Source organism: Lepidochelys kempii, chromosome 3 (assembly GCF_965140265.1).
Source record: "Lepidochelys kempii isolate rLepKem1 chromosome 3, rLepKem1.hap2, whole genome shotgun sequence".
NCBI classification, from domain to species: Eukaryota; Metazoa; Chordata; order Testudines; family Cheloniidae; genus Lepidochelys; species Lepidochelys kempii.
This window is the reverse complement of record NC_133258.1, coordinates 31,706,771-31,722,817: the sequence shown is the minus strand read 5'-3', so window position 1 is coordinate 31,722,817 and position 16,047 is coordinate 31,706,771. Positions and strand designations below refer to the sequence as shown.

The window sequence follows — 16,047 nt, the reverse complement described above, 5'->3', positions numbered from 1 at the left end:
AATCACTAAAACGTTTCACAAAGTATGGACGAAGTTTTTGGCTAGGGCTAAAGCATGCATCAATAATTTGGCCTTACAAAGAATTCAATATAAATACAGCTCATATCAATGTTGGAAGGTCCTTAAGGTGTATGCAGGAGCTCAAATTTTGCCCTTCCACACTAGTCTCACCCTGGGGGTGTAACACATGGCTAGAAAGTGTTAAAAATCCTGCAAAATAAATATCCCTCAAAAGACATGTGGGGAGACAACGTTTGTGTTTTTGTGTATTTACATATGTATGAGTAGGGTCGACAATGTAATCAACAGTCCCTGTCTATGCTGTATTCTGATAATTCAGAGGTCAAAAGAAGATCCTAGTATTTAAATGAATTGTAAACATCGGATGTCTCCGTATTCATCTCTCTCTGAAATGTACTGTGAATGGTGGAAGAAAAAGCAAATGGCCTATTGTTAATTTGTATAGCTAAGTACCAGTGATGGACCTCCTTCAAAGTCATCCTAATTACCTTGTGTTCCCCGAGAAAATCCCAACTTGTCAAAAGACATGAAATTGTATAAAAGATCCTTGGGTCCTGATTCTGTCATCTCAGATCTGCTTAGACTTTATCGGGGGAAGTTTGAGTCAAGTATGAGGTCCCAGTTATGCTGTTATACCCTGAATATGAGATTTGGACATTGGACTGTGACCTATAAACTGAGTGCTAAAGGAACTCTTTGCAACTACAAAGCTCACCATCTCTGTTGTCAATCTGAAACTCAATGAAATGAACTCATGTCCGTATGTATATTGATCTTTTAACCATATTCTCTCTCCCTCTGGTTTTTTAATAAATTTCAGTTTAGTTAATAAGAATGGGCTGTCGTGTGTATTTGGGTAAGATCTGAAACCTTTCTTTCCGATCCTTTGGGACTGGTAGAACCTTTTCTTTTATATGATGAAATAAGATTTACAAAAATTTTCATCATATCTGACGTGAGTACCTGGATGGAAGCCTGACGCTGGATCATGTTAAGGGAACTGTGTTGTTTGGCCTTCTGAGTAACCAGTAAGGTATTAAAGAAGCTGTTTTATGCTGGCTTGGTGCATCTAAGTATTGGAATATCCACCAGCTTTTGGGGGGTTTGGCTGCTCCATTCTTTGAAGTTTACCCAAATTGAGTGACCAGAGCTGGCCCCCACTAGGACCCTGGTCACATCAGCATCAGAAGCAAGCTCCTTGCAGACCAGGACACACCAACTCAAAGTGGCTCTAATCTTGCTAGAACAACAGATGAAAAACCTGCAGCTATATCTCCATTGCTACAATGACCCCCCCACCCCACCCCCACACCATACTTTTCAAGATCCCTCATCCTACACATCCCTATCACAACATGGGGTGTACCTCATCCAGTGCACTACATGCCCCAGTAGCAACTATTTGGGTGAAACCAGTCAATCACTATGCTCTTGAATGAACTCCCACAAGAAAATGATAAACAAAAACACCACATCATCTGTGGTTGAACACTTTTCATAAAGCAATCACTCTATATGTGACCTATATAGTCCTCATCCTCAAAGGAAACCTGTACAACACTTTCAAAACACACCTGGGAGCTTAAATTCATAACTTTGCTAGACACTAAAATCATGGACTGAATAGACACTTATGGTTTAATACAACAACCCCAAGACATGCTTCCACCCCCTCCCTTCCTTCCTTTCCTCCCTATGACTAGAGCCACTTCATCTTGAATGGTCCTCTGAAATGTGTTAACTACTTATGCAAAACAATCTGTTCCCCCTTGTATTTAGCTGTGATACTTTAAGACATTGCCTACACTACAGCTTATTTCAGTTTAACTTACATTGCTCAGGGGTGTAAATAATTCACACCCTGAGCGACTTAAGTTATACTGACCTACGCGCCAGTGTCAAAAGCGCTATGTCGGCAGGAGAGCTTCTCCTGCCAACACAGATAATGCCTCTCATGGGAGGTGGAGTAATTACACCAAAGTAGATAACCAACTCTCCCGTCGCCTTAGGGCGTCTGCACCACAAGTGCTACACTGGGGCAGCTGCACCACTCTAAGTAGTGTGGTGTGGACGCAGCCTAAGTTTTCCAGACCTGAAGAAGAGCTCTGTGTAATCTCAAAAGCTTGCCTCTCACCAACAGAAGTTGGTCCAATAAAAGATATTACTTCACCCATCTTGTCTCTCTTGTAACAAGGTATTAAGGAAAGCAATATTATTTTCAAGAGATAAGTTTCAAGCCAGCAAATGGTCTGGTGACAACTGGAGAGATTTTAGGTGCACTTGCATCAATCTGCGTTGATTTCTTTCTGACTTTTCCAGGTATCTTGTAAGAAAATAGCCTAAAAACACCAAACTACCAAAATAATTGTCCATTTGTTGGGATCCTCTGAGTCCCATCCTCCCTCATTATTATGTGACCTATCCCTAGCAAAATTTTTCACAGGCTGCCAACTAACCATTCGTAGACTGGGGGGGAAAACAAACAAAAACAAAGAAACAAAACCAGAGGAATAAGCTGGTGGAGAAAAAGCCAGGGGGAAGAGAGAAAGGATCCGCAAAAAGTAGAAGGCAAGAGGCTGAGGAACTGACAAGAGGGGAAAATGGATAGATAGAACAGAGAGATAAAGGAGAGATAACTGAGTGCAGAGAAAGTAGGATAGAATTGGGGAGGAAGGTAACAGTAAGGGAAAACATTTAAAATGGAAATACAAATCCATAACAGTTGAATTATGACTTGTTAGGGTTAAGAAGTTTAAAAATTTAGGTTTCAGAGTAGCAGCCGTGTCAGTCTGTAACCGCAAAAAGAAAAGGAGTACTCTTGGCACCTTAGAGACTAACAAATTTATTTGAGCATAAGCTTTCATGAGCTACAGCTCACTTCATCGGATGCATGCAGTGGAAAATACAGTAGGGAGATTTTATATACACAGAAAACATGAAACAATGGATGTTACCATACACATTATAACGAGAGTGATGGGGTAAGGTGACCTATTACCAGCAGGAGAGAGAAAAAAACCTTTTGTAGTGATAATCAAGGTGGGCCATTCCCAGCAGTTGACAAGAACGTGGAGAAAAGGTTGTTTTTTTTTTTAAGATAGCAGAAAGTCCCTGGAATGTAACACTTTCCCTCCTTCCACAGGCCACAAGCCCAAAGGCATTTCCATAGCTAGTTCCAGCTGAACGTCAGAGCCTTTCTAATCAGTAATACATAAGAACAAAGTTTCTGTTTGTTGGAGGAGTAGAGATGGGAAAAGTGAGTACAGTTACTCATTCCTATGAAAACTCTCCTCCACTCTTCTTCCCTTTGTCCTTCTCTTGCCCCGCTTTCCCATCACAAGATCTGTCTTGCCAAACCCCAGCCCTGGTTCACTGCTAGCATTAGCTTCCTCTCATGCTGCCGAGCTTCTTTGGCAGATATCCCATGACTAGACTGACTTCCTCCACTACAAATTTGTTATCTTCCTAGCTAACAACTCCATTTCTCTAAATTAGTTGAATCTCACACCCACCTTTGACTCACTCCTTAAACCCCTCTTCTACCTTCTGACTCCACTTTTCTCCCCACCCAGGATCACTCCAAATTCTTCCAAGAGAACATTGACAAAATATGGTGCGACCTTCCCCCTCCCCTCAGTGTCCCTTCCCTTCCGACAACTCTCTAGGTCTCCTTCTCCCTTGTCACAGACACAAAGTTTCTCATCTTCTTTCCACCTGTAACCCCCCACTTGCCCCAGTGACCCCATCTCATCTCCTGATGTCTCTCGTGTCCACTCCCATTCCCTACCTTCTCCTTAACCTCTCTTCCTTCACAAGTATGCTCTAGTCCAGTGGTTCTCAAACTAGGGCCACTGCTTGTTCAGGGAAAGCCCCTGGCGAGCCGGGCCGGTTTGCGTATCTGCCGTGTCCACGGGTTCGGCCGATCATGGCTCCCACTGGCCACGGTTTGCCGCTCCCGGCCAACAGGGGCTGCGGGAAGGGCGGCCAGCACATCCCTCAGCCCGCGCCGCTTCCCGCAGCCCCTGTTGGCCTGGAGCGCCGAACCGCAGCCAGTGGGAGCCGCGATCGGCTGAACCCGTGGACGCGGCAGGTACACAAACCGTCCCGGCCCGCTAGGCACTTTCCCTGAACAAGCAGCAGCCCTAGTTTGAGAACCACTTCTCTAGTCTCTCTCATCTTAAAAAACACCTATACTTGACCGCACTTGCCTTTCAGCTACCACCTCATCTTCCTTTCATCTCTACACTCCTTGAACATGCTGTTTACAATCCCTGTGCAGAGTTCCTCTCCTCCAGTTCCATTCCAGACCCCCTCCAATCTGGCTTTTCCCTGCTTGCACCCCACTGAAGCCCCTCTCACCAAGGTCTCTAATGACCTCTATGACACTGCACCCCATATTCTTCACAGTGATATTATTAGGATTATGACATAATTATGACATATTTAAAAAAATAAATCAATTGAGATGTCATTGGAAATGATTTGCTGAAGAAGATTATCCTATTTGTATGTATGTATCATTTTTGTACAGAAAGTTATTAATATTGACTATGTATCTGTATTTCAAATACAGTTACACCCATAGACGCCCATTAGACAAGATGCTTTTTATGTAGATAGTGGGTGGGGAAGGGCCTGTTCGGGGCAATGGGCCATTAGGTAAAAACAACAGACCTTAGGAAAAGCTTATCTCCCAGCTGGTGTGCCTTCCTGAGAACACTCCAAACAGTCTCTGAGTAATAGCTGCTATAACTCTACAAGGACATGTGATCAGACCACATGATGCTGGACTCCATCTTGGGATGTCAGTATTTTTCCACCGACTAATCTGGAAACCGAGCTTTGAAACAAACGGTTCCCGCCATATGCAAAAGTTATATAAGGCAGGGAGTGACATAGTCTGGTGTTCTTCATTCCCCACACAAGCGGACTCCTGGAAACACCTGAGGAACAAAGACTGAATGGGGGGAAGTGCTAAAGAAATTTCTAGCCTGTGAATGAAACACATGGGGATTCCAAGCTGTAAAGCAAGTGCAGCTTGCCCCTTAAGAATCTGCAGCCTGCTTATATCATCTCTTAGGGTGAGAATCTGTTAATCATCTGTTAATATCTAGTTGATGTTGATAACTGTAAATATCTGTTAATATATCATATTAGTATATTAATACTTAGTTTGCCGTTTTTGTTTATTTGCTAGTTAATCTGCTATCTGTTTGCTATCACTTAGAATCACTTACAATCTATCTTTTGTAGTTAATAAACTTGTTTTTGCTTTATTTAAGCAGTGAGTTGGAGCGAAATGTGTGGGAATCATAACTCAGGGGTAAAGACTGTTGCATTTTCCTCTCCACATTGAGGGAGGGGGCAAATTTTATGAGCTTATGCTGTACAGTTCCCTGTGCAGTGGAAGACTATATAATTTTCGGTTTATACTCCAGAAGGGATGTGTACGTGGGGAGCTGAGAGTAGCCTTAGCTGTAGCCTTCCGATGCAAGGGCTGGTCAGAAAGTCTCCATGTAACTGAAGCTGGGAGTGTCCTTACCTGCATATATGCTGGTAAAAGTGAAAGCTAGAGGACTTTGCAGCTTGTCTCAACAGCACAGTTTGAGAGGGAGCCCAGCGTGGTAGGTCAGGGGCTCAGTGGTGCCCCAGTTCCAGGTGGTTCCCCGGGAGGGGAACCCATCATAACCTCTTTCTAACCAAAGCTCAGAACCAGTACTCCATCCTCATCCTCTGTGACCTATCAGCTGCTCTTCTTGAAATCTTGTCCTCCCTTGGCTTCAATGACTGTCCTCTGGTTTTCCTCCCATCTCTCTAATTGCTACTTCAGCACATCTTTTGGAAGATCTTCCTCCCCCCCTCAACTTTTTGGGAGAAGGGATTTCTCAGAGCTATCCTGGATCCACTTTTCTTCTCCCTTTATATCTTATCTGTGGGGAACCTCATGCACAAGCACAAATTCAACTACCATCTCTATGCTGACAATTTAGAGATTTACTTCCTTACTTCTCCGAAATAAAATATAAGCCTGACTCTCAGACGCCTCCTCATGAATGTCTGGTCATCAGCTCAAGCTCAACATGGCTAAAAACAGACTGTCTCATGTTCCTCTCTGCTCCCACTACCTCCTTTCTCTGCCACCATCAACAAAACTGCACCATCCTTCTCATCACTCAGACATGTAACCTGGATGTAATCTTCAATTCAGACCTCTCTTTCTGCCCTCATATCCAGGCTATGTTTAAATCTTACTGATTCTTTCTGTGTAACATCTCTAAGAGATGTCTTTCTTATTCACCCACACAACTGAAAATCTTCTCCAGACTCTTATCTCAATTATTGCAACCTTCTTCTTTCCGGCCTTGACAAATGCTATCTTGCCCCACTCATGTGCATTCAGCATGCTGCTGCAAAGATCATTTTCCTAGGCCATCACTTTGACCATGTCACCTGTTTCTTCACATCTCTCCACCGGTTCCCCCTTCACTATCACAGCTAATAAATAACTTGTCTTCACTTTCTACGCCCTTCACGGTCTCTCAAATCACTTTTGAGATGTTGACTCCTGTCGCCAAACAACCAAGGATACCAGCCTCCATCATCCACATGTTAAATTTTCAAAAAAGTACCCTTGTGCTTTCTCCTGTGCTCCCCTCACACTTGGGAGGAGTGCCTAGTAAACATCTGCAAAGCTACCTCATTATCCTCCTTCTAAACCCTTCTTAACTCTCTCCTTTCCCATGAAAGCTGGACAGCAGCTAGACTGCTGGTATGCTAAGACCACTTCTGATCAAGTTGACCAGCATTGTGTTATTTTTTCCCTGTCCTACTCCATCTGTCTGTATCCATCAGCACTTGCCTCTAGTATTATACTAAGTTCTTTGGGGCAGGGACAAATCTTTTTTGTTCTTCATTTGTACAGTGCTTAGCACAATGGTCCTGGTACACGACTAGGACTTCTAGGTGGTACAACAACAATACACAAGTCCTTTTCTTAACAGAAAAATATATTTTTCATACTTTACAATCCTAAAGACTGAACTCTATATAATAGAGTCAAGTTAAAAAACCAAAAAAATTATTCAGCAATAAACACAAACATTCCCAACTGCTATACTTGCTTAGTACACTAACATAGTACTTTTTACTGTACTTTTTAGTGTATGTAATGCCACAGTAATCAGGTACTTATACTAAATTAAAAACATCAACTAGACAGAACTAACCCATGTGGAGCCTCATTTAAGAGCCCCAATTGCCAACTTCTACTGCCAGCTCTTCAAGTAGAAGCAATTATGTTGTCAGGAATAAGGGATAAAGAACTAACTGACAATCAATTAGTATGTTAATAAAGAGCTTTGAAGATGAAAACATTAAGTATTAATAAACATGCACACCCACAATGCAATGATAATGCCTTGCATCATGCCCTGAAGGAACCACATATAAGATTTGGCCAGCTACAAGGGAAGTAAATTCTAAAGGCAAGAGATAGTCGTTGAGATAGTCTTGCTGTTGATCTGTTAAAGGTACACCAAGAGCGTTTATACCTTTTTAGGGGAAAGTGAGATTGGCATCTGGTCAACGGTATCAAAGACTGCTGACAGATGTCAGAGGGTCATAATGACAAAAGAAAAACTGCTAAGCAGAGACCCAATTCAGTGTCAATACTTTAAAAAAAAAAAAAATAAGCAGCCATAATGTTGAAAGAGTCCAGGTGACAGAGAAATCTAAATCTTAAAAGAGGAAGAACAGAAGGAACCTGTTCCTGTGCCAGTATGTTGCTCCAGGGAGCACCAAAATCTTGACTTGCAAATTGATCCAAATACCTGAGGGTCATAGGAGGAGGAAAATAACTGCAACTTGGGGGGGGCACAGCAAGGCTATTTCAGATCTTTTTTCCAGTAAAGTACAGTTAACTGGTAAAAGCTCCTCCACATTTAACACAGATCAAATTCTTGATGTTCATGGGAAAAATAATCTTGTTTTTTTAGAAAGTATCTCCATCATCTTCCTGGCAGCCAGAGATTTATAGCCTGTGTCATCTTAGTCACGTTCCTCAGTTATCTTTGTGAGATTCCTTAGGAGCTTGATAAGGCAGTGAATTTTTCCCACCTATATATGACCACGATTTGACCCTAACTAAACAGTATCTGCTTTACACAAAAAGGTTTTGTTCTGTTTAACATGCTCTAAGAGGCCAAGATTTCTAATGCTTTTCTCCTCCTGCAGCTGTTGGGATTTTTTTTCTTTTTGGGCATTTTATCACTTCCTTAATCAAAGCTGGGAATGTTTGCTTGGCCCATTCTATATTTCACTCCAAGTATGACTTAGGAAAAAAGAAATTTCACTCCCATCTTAGCTTTCACAGCAATTCAAATTATATTCTATCCTACAGTTAAACTTCTCCGTCATTGAGCCCATGACATTTAGTGAAATCTGTCAGTCAAATGTTCAATAAACACCTCATTTAGCTTACTAAGCGAGCTCGTTCAAATTGAGGAACAAGGCTTTTGCTTATTTCAGCTTAACCTGACTTTAGGCATTAAACAATTATTTTTTTCTGTGTACTCCAAGACTTTTAAAAATCTTTCACTGATTGTAATTTTGCTCTTTGAGCTGGGTAATATAATATTCCAATGCCAAATTTAAAAAAAAAAAAAAAGATTACAACAAACAAACCTAGGAAAAATATTTTTATTCTGACCTACCTACAGAAGTGTGTCCATCTAGACCACTATCTCCAGCCTCCTTCTCCTTGTCTTGTTGGATCATATTAAAGAAGTTCTGTATTAAAATCACAAATGAGTTTGATTCCCCATAGTTTAAATTCCAGAGTATTACTAATTAAGAGGTCTCTTGGTTTTTGGTACTGTTTCTCTCCCTCTATGTGTGAAACTTGCAAGCTGCTAACTGTGTTAGTACATTCTAAGACAGAGTCTGTTCTCAAAGCAATTCACAGAGAGAGAAACTCAAAGCAATACTCTGACAGAAACAGCACCCAGAGACTCCCTGCCCTTTTGTTGTATTAACAATTGTGATTAAAATAGAGATAGAGGATGTATGTGGATGGATGCTTGGTGTGGATAATAACTGAATGATCAGGGAGGTGCCAGCCTAAGAATCTAGTGTCCATCGGCTGAAGAAGGCGTCAAGTGGAAATAACCAGAGGACCCCCGGAGGGCAGACTGGAATCCACCCAACAGCCTCAAGAATGGGAGAACCAAAGAACAAGATAACATCTAGCAGCACGGAGCCGTCAGGAATGTGCTATCTGCTGATTGATTCAGCAACAGCATGATGAAGCAATTCCCATAGACTGGCATAGGAAGAAATTCCTATAAAAATAGACTCTAAAAAGTGAGAACTTTGGGGTCTGATTCTGCAAACCAACTTCCAGGAGCATCAGATGAGCATCTGACAAGGCCCTGCTCCCTCCTCATGTCCAGGCCACCTGGCCAGTGGCTTGGCATGAGCAACTCTAAGGCTGGTAACTATGACAACAACAAGAAAAGGAGTACTTGTGGCACCTTAGAGACTAACCAATTTATTAGAGCATAAGCTTTCGTGAGCTACAGCTCACTTCCTCAGATGCATATCGTGGAAACTGCAGCAGGCTTTATATATATACACAGAGAATATGAAACAATACCTACTCCCACCCCACTGTCCTGCTGGTAATAGCTTATCTAAAGTGATCATCAGGTGGGCCATTTCCAGCACAAATCCAGGTTTTCTCACCCTCCACCCCCCCACACAAATTCACTCTCCTGCTGGTGATAGCCCATCCAAAGTGACAACTCTTTACACAATGTGCATGACAATCAAGTTGGGCTATTTCCTGCACAAATCCAGGTTTTCTCACATCCCCCCCCACCCCCATACACACACAAATTCACTCTCCTGCTGGTAATAGCTCATCCAAACTGACCACTCTTCAAGTTTAAATCCAAGTTAAACCAGAACATCTGGGGGGGGTAGGAAAAAACAAGAGGAAACAGGCTACCTTGCATAATGACTTAGCCACTCCCAGTCTCTATTTAAGCCTAAATTAATAGTATCCAATTTGCAAATGAATTCCAATTCAGCAGTTTCTCGCTGGAGTCTGGATTTGAAGTTTTTTTGTTTTAAGATAGCGACCTTCATGTCTGTGATTGCGTGACCAGAGAGATTGAAGTGTTCTCCGACTGGTTTATGAATGTTATAATTCTTGACATCTGATTTGTGTCCATTTATTCTTTTACGTAGAGACTGTCCAGTTTGACCAATGTATATGGCAGAGGGGCATTGCTGGCACATGATGGCATATATCACATTGGTGGATGTGCAGGTGAATGAGCCTCTGATAGTGTGGCTGATGTTATTAGGCCCTGTGATGGTGTCCCCTGAATAGATATGTGGGCACAACTGGCAACGGGCTTTGTTGCAAGGATGAGTTCCTGGGTTAGTGGTTCTGTTGTGTGGTATGTGGTTGTTGGTGAGTATTTGCTTCAGGTTGCGGGGCTGTCTGTAGGCAAGGACTGGCCTGTCTCCCAAGATTTGTGAGAGTGTTGGGTCATCCTTTAGGATAGGTTGTAGATCCTTAATAATGCGTTGGAGGGGTTTTAGTTGGGGGCTGAAGGTGACGGCTAGCGGCGTTCTGTTATTTTCTTTGTTAGGCCTGTCCTGTAGTAGGTAACTTCTGGGAACTCTTCTGGCTCTATCAATCTGTTTCTTGACTTCTGCAGGTGGGTATCGTAGTTGTAAGAAAGCTTGACAGAGATCTTGTAGGTGTTTGTCTCTGTCTGAGGGGTTGGAGCAAATGCGGTTGTATCGCAGAGCTTGGCTGTAGACAATGGATCGTGTGGTGTGGTCAGGGTGAAAGCTGGAGGCATGTAGATAGGAATAGCGGTCAGTAGGTTTCCGGTATAGAGTGGTGTTTATGTGACCATTGTTTATTAGCACTGTAGTGTCCAGGAAGTGGATCTCTTGTGTGGACTGGACCAGGCTGAGGTTGGTGGTGGGATGGAAATTGTTGAAATCATGGTGGAATTCCTCAAGGGCTTCTTTTCCATGGGTCCAGATGATCAAGATGTCATCAATATAGCGCAAGTAGAGTAGGGGCTTTAGGGGACGAGAGCTGAGGAAGCGTTGTTCTAAATCAGCCATAAAAATGTTGGCATACTGTGGGGCCATGCAGGTACCCATAGCAGTGCTGCTGATCTGAAGGTATACATTGTCCCCAAATGTGAAGTAGTTATGGCTGATTTAGAACAACGCTTTCTCAGCTCTCGTCCCCTAAAGCCCCTACTCTACTTGCGCTATATTGATGACATCAACATTCATAAACCAGTCGGAGAACACTTCAATCTCTCTGGTCACGCAATCACAGACATGAAGGTCGCTATCTTAAAACAAAAAAACTTCAAATCCAGACTCCAGCGAGAAACTGCTGAATTGGAATTCATTTGCAAATTGGATACTATTAATTTAGGCTTAAATAGAGACTGGGAGTGGCTAAGTCATTATGCAAGGTAGCCTGTTTCCTCTTGTTTTTTCCTACCCCCCCCCCCCGATGTTCTGGTTTAACTTGGATTTAAACTTGAAGAGTGGTCAGTTTGGATGAGCTATTACCAGCAGGAGAGTGAATTTGTGTGTGTATGGGGGTGGGGGGGATGTGAGAAAACCTGGATTTGTGCAGGAAATAGCCCAACTTGATTGTCATGCACATTGTGTAAAGAGTTGTCACTTTGGATGGGCTATCACCAGCAGGAGAGTGAATTTGTGTGGGGGGGTGGAGGGTGAGAAAACCTGGATTTGTGCTGGAAATGGCCCACCTGATGATCACTTTAGATAAGCTATTACCAGCAGGACAGTGGGGTGGGAATAGGTATTGTTTCATATTCTCTGTGTATATATAAAGCCTGCTGCAGTTTCCACGATATGCATCTGAGGAAGTGAGCTGTAGCTCACGAAAGCTTATGCTCTAATAAATTGGTTAGTCTCTAAGGTGCCACAAGTACTCCTTTTCTTTTTGCGAATACAGACTAACATGGCTGTTACTCTGAAACCTATGATAACAACCTTGCAGAACCTGTGTGTTTGTATGAATGAATGTGTGAATAAATAGAAATATGAGATTGAATGGAATGTTATAGCTATAACTAATTGCTTACTATGATTCTTTCTGCATTCACAATAAATGTGGTATTTTGCCTTTTTCCCTTTAATAAGATCCTGCTGGTTTTTATTTTATTGGTATAACAGTCTTTCTGTGCCTTTATCCACTTAAAAAATTTAACAGCCCACATGTTTCACCCCACCCCACCCACACAATATCCACAATAAGAAATTGATATTGCAGGACTCCGATTTCATTCAATACCAAGCCTATTTGTACAGATTTCTCAGGTGCTGATTGTAGCTGTACTTCTACCAGAAAAGGTGAAAAATAGGGATTTGCCAGAGGCTTCATTAGTAATCTATTTATGTAATATGATACCTCTTGCAGATGCTGCTCCAGTTCACTAACAGAATGACCATTAAAGTGAAGCATGGGAAGCAGCATTGTTGGACTGCACTGGGGAGGACCACAAGGTGTAGCTTCAACACCTGTGTTTCGCCATCCATACTGGTGTTACACTAGCATAGACAACCACCAGCAGGCAGAGGAAGCAGGCTTACCCTGAGAAGATAAACTTGGGCCAGTATTGAAAACAGTTGTACAACACCCAGGAGCATTTTTTTAAATACAAGGGCATCTTATGTGCATTAAAGGCTGAAAGCATTGGTGACAGAAGCAACTCCTTTTCTCCCCTATCGAGCATTACAGAACAACACACAACTTCCTCTTGCAGGAAACCCCGTAACTGAACTTCCACACTCCTGAGTGTTTAAAATCTCAATCATGGTGTTTCATTAATAGTCTTTTACTTTTAGCAGAAGCATAACCATTTCAATAATTCTAGACACTAAACAAGATGTGCAAGTATGTTTCAGGTTTTAGCTTTAAATCTGTTGTAGTACAGCTGTTTTAGTACACTTAAAGGCTACCTACTCTAAGGTCCAAATACTGATTTCCACATGCAGACTGATGTAGTTTATGGCCCTAACACAGTGAAGGTATTCCATTGCACTGGGTCAAATTTATCCCGGTTTTAATTTACCACAACTCTGCTGATTTCAAGGGAGTTGTGCCTCCTTATGCTAGCGATGAACTTGATTCACTAGGGTGCATACAATTAAATTAAACATGGTAATTAAAATAAGAGGGTGCTGAAACAAAAATACTGATTGAATATTTTCCTTTAATCCTTCAGCATTTGTGCTAACTAAAAGGAAGCTATGTTTCAATACTAAAATAATTTATGTTTCCATTTATTTATTTCAAATGTATTCTCTTTGGGATTTATTGCGATTGACAGAGCTTTTTATGAACAAAAAATATTAAGATGAAACATTAACTGCATATTTCTTTTGTCCTTTGGCATCAGCTTTGAAAAAAAAAGAGGATTTCATATGCAGAAATTAATATTTTTAATTAAAAGATAAAAGCTGCCTGGTGTTATCTAAATTGTAATCTAGTAAACACCTGCACCTGTCATGCAGGAGATCAAGACCACTAAATCAAATATGGGTTTCTCCCTCCCACTACGGCAGTGGCAGTAAATGGTACAGGGTACACGTATGCAGCCCACAGTGGAAGGGAGATTCTTGTGCTGCATGACATGGCAACTGTTTTGGACACGTTATTGATTGGCTCTCCAGGGATCTCCATTCCATCCTTTTGACAATGAGTTGGGGCAAGAAACCAGAGAGCTGAACTTTGAGGAACCTTGGAGCTCTGACAGAGGAACCCCCTTCCTGTGTGGGGGTCAGGAATAAGAAGGTGTAATAGGTTAATAGGATGCCAGATTCTAAAATCTTGCAGAGAGTTTTTGCTGCTAAATCAAACTAGGTGGATTCCATTGACTCCAACACAGGAATATAATGTGCACATGCAGGTGTGCGTCTGTGTGTGAGAGAGAGAGAGAGAGAGAGAGACAGACACACACACACACACCTCTCTCTCTAGGGAATTGAACACTTAGACTCTCCCGCTCCCTCAAAGATAATCTGGGGCAACTGAGACACATCAGCAGTACAAAACCAAAATTACATCTCCTTTCTGTTTCCCCTCCCTTGCTTTGCTTGTGTTGTTTTTTTTAAGTAACCTCTTCAGGGAATTAAGTCTCTTGCTATGCATTTGTATGGGCCTAGTACAATGGGGCCCTAAACTCAGTTGGGGCCTTTATCTAATGTATACATATAATTCATTTTTAAAATATCCTTTTTTGTTTCCTTTAAAGGAAAAAAAAAACCAAAAAACCCCACATAAATGCTATTACATAGTTAAGTCTCTATTTTAGCTTTAAATTGCAGCAAAGGAGATTCAGGTTAGACACTGGCAAAACTTCTTAACTGTAAGAGTAGCTAAGCACTGAAATAAATCACTTAAGGAGGTTGTGGAATCTCTGTCACTGGAGCATGTTAACAACAGCGTAGACAAATATCGGTCAGATGACCTAGATAATATTTAGTACTGCCTCAGTGCAAGGGATTGGACTACATGACCTTTCAAGGTCCCTTCCAGTCCTACATTTTTATGGATTCTATTATCAGACTAAAATTGTGTCCTAATGTGAATACCTTTTCATGTTTCTTTTCCTTTTTTAAAGCAACAGAGCAAACAAAAAATGATGGCATTTTAAATGAATTAATATTCCCGGTCATCACACAAACCCTCTTCTCATCCCAGGATCTTTTCCTTCCATTAGTATTGAGAGCTACAAAATTGTATTAATATGGATTAATCATGTATTTGCAACCTAAGACAATTTATGATTAAGCAATGAGAAAAGTATTAACAGCTATACATTGAGAATTACAATGCTGCCTTAGCATTTCTTTCTGCAGACAGTGAGATAAGTGCTTGGCATTTCAAACAGACAAAACAGACAAAAAAGGTGGTGTTTTTCCATATAAACAAGCCATCTTTAGCGTAATTCAAATACTGAAATGTTTTGATATTCTAATGCCAATAGCAACATGACATACTAGGCACAGTTAAAGAATAAAGCGTGTCAGTAAGAGAAATGTACACAGATATAAACCTTATTTGTTCTTATAAACAGCTATACATCAACTTTCTAAATAACTGTTTAAATTTAAATAAAGAAACCTAATACTTACTTGTGCATATTTTCCACTCCTATTATCATGATATAGTAGGAAATTCCACTTTGTACAACAAAATGTAAGGCATACCTAGAAAAAATTATAATAGTCACTCCAGGCAATCATTTTCCATTACCAACAGTCTAGCACATACATGTTTTCCTTACTTGAAATGAAAAGATAGTTAGATTTTTTAATCCATCAGTTGTTGTTACATGCTTAACAAGATCACCTTTAAATTTACTTTAAGGTAGGAAACTGAAAAGGAAAAAACCCACCAACTTTTGCCCTTTAGTATTTTCTTATAAAAGTATCTGTTTGAGTGTTTTTTGCATTCAAAATATCAGGTCCCTTATCCCCTCTCTTTTACAGAGGCCCTTGACATCTTTAAATTATCTGAGCAGTTGTCTCACACAAGCCTATAACCTGAGTGGAGCTCTCCCTTATCTGAGAAAGAAGAGCATGCTGGCAGCTTGAGTTGTGAGAATTAGTCTTCGCACATCATACACAAACAGTAGAGGATGAAAGTAAAGTTCACATTTTGCAGTTCACTTGTCACATAAAGGGCAAATATGACAATTGAAGTTCCACACGAACAGCCATGGAGATGAATGTTCTACTTATCCAAAGAACAGGTACAGCATAGCAAGAACAATGTTGTTTTCCTAGACTAGGGGTCGGCAACCTTCGGCACGCAGCCCATCAGGACAGGGGTTCACGGCTTGTTCAGGGTAAGCCCCTGGCAGGACGCAAGATGCTTTGTTTACCTGAGTGTCCGCAGGTATGGCCGCTCGCAGCTCCCAGTGGCCGCGGTTTGCCATTCCTGGCCAA

At 41.4% G+C, this 16,047-nt stretch overlaps 1 protein-coding gene across 7 annotated transcripts in view; it reads right to left on the bottom strand.

The window, feature by feature from the left end:
* MBOAT2 (membrane bound glycerophospholipid O-acyltransferase 2) overlaps positions 1-16,047 on the bottom strand; it is a 217,642-nt gene that overhangs the window by 163,713 nt on the left and 37,882 nt on the right. For 5 of the 7 annotated variants that reach the window (XR_012157926.1, XM_073336059.1, XM_073336062.1 and 2 more), the window contains one exon: positions 15,232-15,306. The exons of the other annotated variants lie outside the window; for them this stretch is intronic. Coding sequence is in view for 4 of the 5 variants with exons in the window: in XM_073336059.1 (XP_073192160.1) it covers positions 15,232-15,306 (75 nt within the window). In the remaining variant the exon portion in view is untranslated. The remainder of the gene's footprint in view (positions 1-15,231; positions 15,307-16,047) is intronic. 7 annotated transcript variants of the gene reach the window in all.